This window comes from Mustela putorius, unplaced genomic scaffold, assembly GCF_011764305.1.
Source record: "Mustela putorius furo isolate JIRA1106 unplaced genomic scaffold, ASM1176430v1.1 tig00000196_pilon_pilon_pilon, whole genome shotgun sequence".
Taxonomy (NCBI): domain Eukaryota; kingdom Metazoa; phylum Chordata; class Mammalia; order Carnivora; family Mustelidae; genus Mustela; species Mustela putorius.
Window position 1 is genome coordinate 7,019,674 of NW_025421310.1, and position 6,927 is coordinate 7,026,600.

Here is a 6,927-nt window from a genome sequence, read left to right on the forward strand (position 1 = left end):
CAAATAAATAAATAAAATCTTAAAAAAACAAAAACAAAAACAAAAAAACACCCTGAGTGGGGTTTGGGAAATCTGGAAGGAGTCTTCCTCACCCAAGAAGATGGAGTGTCTGTAGTTCTCCAATATCACATCCCTGTACAGTTGCCGCTGAGTGTGGGTCAGGCGTCCCCACTCCTCCTGAGAGAATTCTAAGGCCACATCTCTGAATGTGAGCTGTCCCTGCAATAAATGCCACAGTCACCAAGTGGCCATTGGCAGAGTTCATAATGTACCTAAGATGAAAGATGGAGTTAGTTAGTTCCATTTATCTCACTATAGTTACACAAACTCATTTAGGTAAAATGCAAAGCATGTAGAGAAGTGTTTTCTTGAGGCACTTGTGCCCCCTTTTGGCCAGCTCTACAGAAGATGACAAGGAACCACTTTCTAAATATGTACCCTAACCCCAAATAAAAAGAAATCATTCTCCCTTGCTCTGTAAATCTCTATTTTGGAAGTTATTTCCTATTATCTTCTTATTTGCTGCAAATTGCAGGGTGTTTTTTGGTGTGACAACCCGTATTGAGTACACTTTCTGTGACTCACCAATGTTAGTTCAATTATACCAGGACAACTAGTTCTGGCTTAGGTGAATTTTCTACTTTACACAGGAAGATAATTTTTACTACAGTAATATGCTCTAATGGATTTTCTAACCTCGAGGTAAGAGGATGGCATAAGATCCACAAAATCATTATTAACACTCTGTTTCTCCAAGATAACTTGTCAAATGAAGGCATCAACACAGCCATACACATTTTTTTTTTTTTTTTTTTTTACCACCGTGTTTACATCATACAGAAAGTTGTGTCTATTTCTTAGGTGGAATCTCTTGGTGGGTTAAACTTCAAAACCATGCATTGGAGTTGTTGTGAAAATGCACATTCTGTTCAGGAGTGGGATCAGAGTCTGCGTTTCTTTTCTTTTCTTTTCCTTTTTTTTTAATTTTTTTAAAGATTTTATTTATTTATTTGAGAGAGAGAGTGAGAGAGTATGAGAGGGGAGAAAGTCAGTGGGAGAAGATGACTCCCCGTGGAGCCGTGAGCTCAATGTGGACTTGATACAGGGTTTCCAGGATAATGACCTGACCCTAAGGCAGTTGTTCAACTGACTGAGCCACGCAGATGCTTAGAATCTACCTTTCTAACAAGGCAGTACCTTATGGGCAAAGGGATAAAGTTTTGAAGAAGAAAGGGGTAGAACTCTAAGGCAAGAAGTCTTGGAGGACTTGGAACATGCAAAAAAGTGCTTTTAATTATTTTTTAATCTTTTTTTGTTTGAGAGAGAGAACACAAGGGATGACTTGAGGAAGACAGGGGTTACAGCAGACTCCCCCCTGAGCAGGGAGCCCAATGAAGGGCTCCAGCCCAGGATCCTGGGACCATGACCCAAGCTGGAGACAGATGCTTAACTGCCTGAGCCACCGAGGTGCTCCCTGAATGGGTTTTATAGCCATTATAGATTTTACTGGAAGAGCAAGAAAGCCAACAACAATCCTTTCTTACCATTTCCTAGTTACCCTAGACCATCTAACAGTAATTCATAAATTAATAAATTAATGAATGAATATCTCAGAACACACACATTCTTCTTCTATTTTTGGGGGAATATTTTGTCAGACATCCAGTAACATGGAAGGGATCGGGTTTTCACCCAGGTTGTCTAACCTTTATAGAGTCTATCTAAAATGACATGCAGGTCAATATGCAGAGAGGACCTTAAAGCAGTGTTCATAGCAGGTGTCAAACTGGAGAAGAATGAGGGAAACAAGAAGGCGTCTAAATAAAATTGATTTACTTTTTGTTTGTTTGTTTGCCAGAGAATGAGAGAGACAGCACAAGAGGGGGCAGGGTCAGAGGGAGAAGTTGCCCTCAAAAGTAGGGAGTCCTATTTGGGACTCAATTCTGGGACTCCAGGATCAGGACCTGGGCTGAAGGCATTTATTTAACCGACCCACCCAGGCACCCAATTGATCTACCTATTTACTTTTCATGTACACATCCACACTTTGTAAAAAAAGATTTTATTTATTTATTAGACAGAGCAAGAGAGGGAGCACAAGTAGGGGGAGTGGGAGAGGGAGAAGCAGTTTTCTTGCTGAGCAGGGAGCCAAATGTGGGGCTCAATCCCAGGACCCTTGGACCATGACCTGAGCTGAAGGCAGAGGCTTTAACTCACTGAGCCACCCAGGTGCCCCTTTCTTGGCCATTTTAATCCATGATTCCGCAACATGGTATTTCATTGAAAAGTTTTGTTTCAATGATCATTTGTGATCTATTAGATTTCAGGATTTTAAGACCCTCAAAGTTAATTATGGGGATACCTGGGTGGCTCAGTGGGTTGAGCCTCTGCTTTTGGCTCAGGTCATGATCTCAAGGTCCTGGGATAGTGCCCCACATCCAGCTCTCTGCTCAGCAGGGATCCTGCTTCCTTCTCTCTCCTTGCCTCTCTGCCTACTTGAGATCTCTGTCTGTCAAATAAATAAATAAATCTTTTAAAAAATGTTAATTATGTGATTTTTCTCTTTTTCTGAGAACACAAAGAGCTAAACAGAAATGTATGTCCAGGGGTGCCTGGGTGGCTCATGGGTTAAGCCTCTGCCTTCCACTCAAGTCATGATCTCAGGGTTGTGGGATCAAACCCCACATCAGGCTCTGCTCAGCAGGGAGCCTGCTTCTCCCTCTCTCTTTGCCTGCTTCTCTGCCTACTTGTGATATCTTTCTCTCTCTCTCTGTCAAATAAATAAATCTTAAAAAAAAAAGACTTGTTATTAAAAAAAAGAAAAAAAAAGGAAAAAGAAGAAGTGTATGTTCATGACATTAGTGTGGAGAAAAGAAAAACCAATGGGACAGAGGGCTGACTGCCTAAGAACCTCCACTCCCAGAAGTCAAATATATCAACTACACAAAGGTGAGAGCTCTCCCTATTCAGTGCAAACAGGGATGTGGGACAGGAGCCAATGGTCAAGAAAGAATTCTCGAGATGTTTTTTTATGTGAAATGTTGGGGTTCAGGAATGAATGATTAAATAGTTATTGAGATGTTTTTGGTGCAAAAAAATGGTATTATTAAATATGGGGACAGGACCTATGGGTAGAAAGAGCTATACTGGTTTTGTGAGCAGTGACTGATGATGTATGCTCAGTGGCGTAGGGGTTGAGGGAAGAACAGAAGTCTCTAATGAATTTGGAAGCAAGGTTTCCAGGACCTTGAAGGTGCTGTCATGATGAGGTCACATATGACTATCTTGTAAAACCTTAGTCATGGACCCTTCAGATATCTATCAGTGGACTCTATGCTTAGGGGATGACTGCCAACATATATTTAGGGGTAGAGATAAAGTTTTCAAAGGGATTATCCTGTGTTAAAGAGGACTTACAGGATCCTAGATGTATGGCTATTGTCAAGCTAAGGTTACTTTTTGCCTCCAACAAAACAACATTGCCATCATTGTGAACTCCTTGAGGAATGTCACACTGTGCCTGTCTCAAGAGTTTATCAATGGGCTACAAGTAAAAGGAAATTTAATTTTATCTACACTTCCATGATTTTGTTCTTTATCTCAGAGAACACAAGAAAGGTGCATGGGGTGGCTCAGTTAACTGTCTGCCTTCAGGTCAAATTGTGATCCCCGGGCTCTGGAATTGAGCCCCGGATCTGACTCCCTGGTCACCCTCCACCACTGCACATTTGATATCTTTATCAAATAATAAATGTCACCATATTAAAGTTATTTTTAAAGTTATGTTATTATTATTGACAGAGGGAGAGACAGCAAGAGAGGGAACACAAGCAGGGGGAGAGGGAGAGGCAGAAGCACACTCCCCGCTATGCAGAGAGCCAGATGCAGGGCTCCATCACAGGACTGTGGATCCTGACCTGAGCCAAAGGCAGATGCTTGACCTGGAGAGCCACCAAGGCGTCCCAGAAAATATAATCTTTAAAAAAGAAAACAAACAAACAAACAAAAAAGAAACAGCTTGTGCCTGTCCCCAACACTGCCATGGCCAGACCCAATGGCCTTCCTCCTCTGCCTGCCCAACCCTTGCCCTGGGCTGGGACCAGAATGGGGGCAGGTGGCTTTGGTTGCCGGCAGCTTTGTGCTGCTGGAGGCGGGTAAGGCTGCATCTTGCTCAGAGGAGCTCCTGGCCCAAGGCTGAGGGGGGAGCTCCCGAGGGCACCGTCAGACCTCCTCTCAATGGCATCCCAGCTGGCTCCATTTTGTGCAGTGAGCTGGGTGGGAGACCCTGGCCTGGACCCCATTCCCGACCCTGGGCCCTTAGCAAGGCTGGTGCAGAATCAGGGTGGGGGTGTGGGGGCTCCCGATAGCTAGCAGGGGCATGGCAAGGCCGGACATCTTTGCCCCAGTGCCCTGGGTGGGTAGATGCCTAGCAGGTGTTGGGCGCTGGCCTGGGGTCTGGGTCAAGGCGTAGGGTGATGCGTGCCACGATGGGCCTGACAGTCAGCCCACGGGGACGGTGGGGCTAGGGCCAGCCTGAAAACCTGCCTGGGTAGGAACGGAGGTACCCGGGAGGGAGGAGTAGATTTGGTCTTCCCGCAGTCTGGCTTACATGTAAAACATGCAGCCTTCTGGCGGCTTGTGGTCCCTGGACTTGCCTCAAAGCTTGAAGTTGGGCAAAGATCAGACTCCTTTTTAGAAAGGTGTTTCTGAACACCACTGACAACACGGTTCTCACAGTATTTCATGACAACCAGTGGCGATAGCGCTACGACAGATGCTTCTCTACTAGGCATGGCTGCACACTACATGGGAAGAAGCCACTATGTGATTCAGTCTCATGATGACACTGAGCACAGCATGAATGATCATGAAGACACAAATAGTTCAAAACACAGTTTCAGAGAACGCGATATCTATCTTCCAACTGCAAATGTAGCAAGGATAATGAAAAATGTCATACCTCAAATGGGAAAGGTTGTAAAATGCCAAGGACTGTTTTCAAGAATGAGTAAGTGAGCTCATCAGCTTTGTAACATCTGAAGCAAAGGAAAGATGCCATCAAGAGAAACGGAGGACAATCAAGCGAGAAGAAGTTCTCTTTGCCATGCTGACCTCAGGTTGTGGTGGTTCTGTTGAACTTCTAAAATTATCCTTTCAGAAATTCAGAGAGGCTATGAAAGGAGAGAAAGGAGTTGGTGGAAGACTCAGAGCTACAGATGGACTAAGTGAAGAACTTACAGAGGGTCAACAACAAATATTATGTTTATACAATGTCATATTTCTGGTGTTCAACAAATTCAGTTTTCAGGGTCTGAAGAAATGGTGGCATGGGGTGGAGAGAAGCTTAAGTCTGTATGATTCTGGAAACAGACATTAGATGGAAGTGACTGGGGAAAGAGGGCTTTTTGTACATTAAATAGCTGTAATATACCTTCCTAATGCTTGACTGAGGGCTTAATTCTGTCTTGAGATGCTTTTTCATGAATGATTTTAAAGAGAATTTTGGATTTTAAAGGTATAAAAATATTTTTGTTTCACATGAGTTTGTTGCTCTGTAGGACTCCTATATACATTATACATTGCAGTTTATTACGGTCAGAGGTTTGTAGAAAGTTTCTTATTTTTATTGAAGCATGCCACTTTTGTAATTCAAGTCAACAGCTGGGTTAATTCATGGTATTTGCCGTTTTTATAAAATATAAGGGTAGAGTTAAAAGAAAGAAAGAAAGACTCCAAGCAAAAGAAACTCAGAAGAACGAAGTTTCCATCTTAAATGTGATGGTTTCTGCATATCACTCAGTACACCTAAGGTCTGTACAAATGTAAGATGGGGAATATGAACACTATAGGGGAGGAATTTGGCAAAGAGCAACAGGCCAGTAAAAGCAGTTAACATTAGGTGTATGCCAACAAATTGATCTCAGTGCCCAAGGAACACCAAAGGACACGCTATCACTCGTGTTTTCTTGTGGTCTGAGAACACTAATTTAGAATAGAAATCTAATTATGAAAATACAGTGGATATAAATGAAGTTAAATCACCTATAATTTCTGTTGAGGCTGCTTTTAGGTGAGCAGACTTGATCAAAGGAATGGAGAAAGGGCCCCAGCACCCCTATGGCTGAATGCAGACAGGCCCATCAGGGGACCCACCTCAAAGTAACCATGGGCCCTGAGCAACCACCGGGCTACTGAAGATGGGGTACAGTGACCAGAAAAGGGAAAACTGGATAAGCTCCCAGAACCCTCACCTTCCTCCTTCAAACACAGCCCCCACCACTGTCTCTGTATAGACCGCCTCTCCTCTGCTGTCCTGCCTGCTGCTCTCTTGCAGTGTATTCAGTAAACTTCTAATACCTTTGTTCTGCCTCAGGTGAATTCTTCTCAGTGCCCACTTGACTGGCTTCCACCCAATCATGGACCCACATTTGGGGTCCCCATCTGACTCTCAGAGATACCACATTTAGACACCACAGTTTCCATGTGCTGTAATACCTACTGTATTGTTTTAAATGTCTATTTTTATTTAAATATTTGTATTTTAGAAGGAGGAGGGAAGGGCCAGAAGTAGAGGGAGAGAATCTCAAAGAGACTCCCCACTGAGCAGGGAACCAGAAGCGGGTCTCATTCTAGGATCTGGAGATCATGACCTGAACTGCAATCAACAGTCCAGTGCGTAACTGACTGAGCCACCCAGGCAAACCTCTAGTGTATTCTACATAGAACATCTTTTTCACATTCTTTTTAATACTTTCTTTATTTATTGGTCAGAGAGAGAGAGAGCCCACACAAGCAGGCAGAGTGGCAGGCAGAGGCGGAGAGAAAAGCAGACTCCCTGCTGAGCAAGGAGCCCGAAGGGGGACTCGATCCCAGGACATTGGGATCTTGATCTGAGCTGAAGGCAGTGACTTAACTGACTGATCCACC

At 43.7% G+C, this 6,927-nt stretch overlaps 1 protein-coding gene across 1 annotated transcript; it reads left to right on the forward strand.

Annotated features, from left to right (window-relative positions):
• The first annotated feature begins 4,743 nt into the window (after window positions 1–4,743).
• Window positions 4,744–5,377, forward strand: LOC123391210 (nuclear transcription factor Y subunit beta-like). Its single transcript, XM_045077270.1, is given in 2 exon segments — window positions 4,744–4,982; window positions 4,984–5,377. Coding segments are annotated over 2 exon segments (633 nt in total).
• The last annotated feature ends 1,550 nt before the right edge of the window (window positions 5,378–6,927 follow it).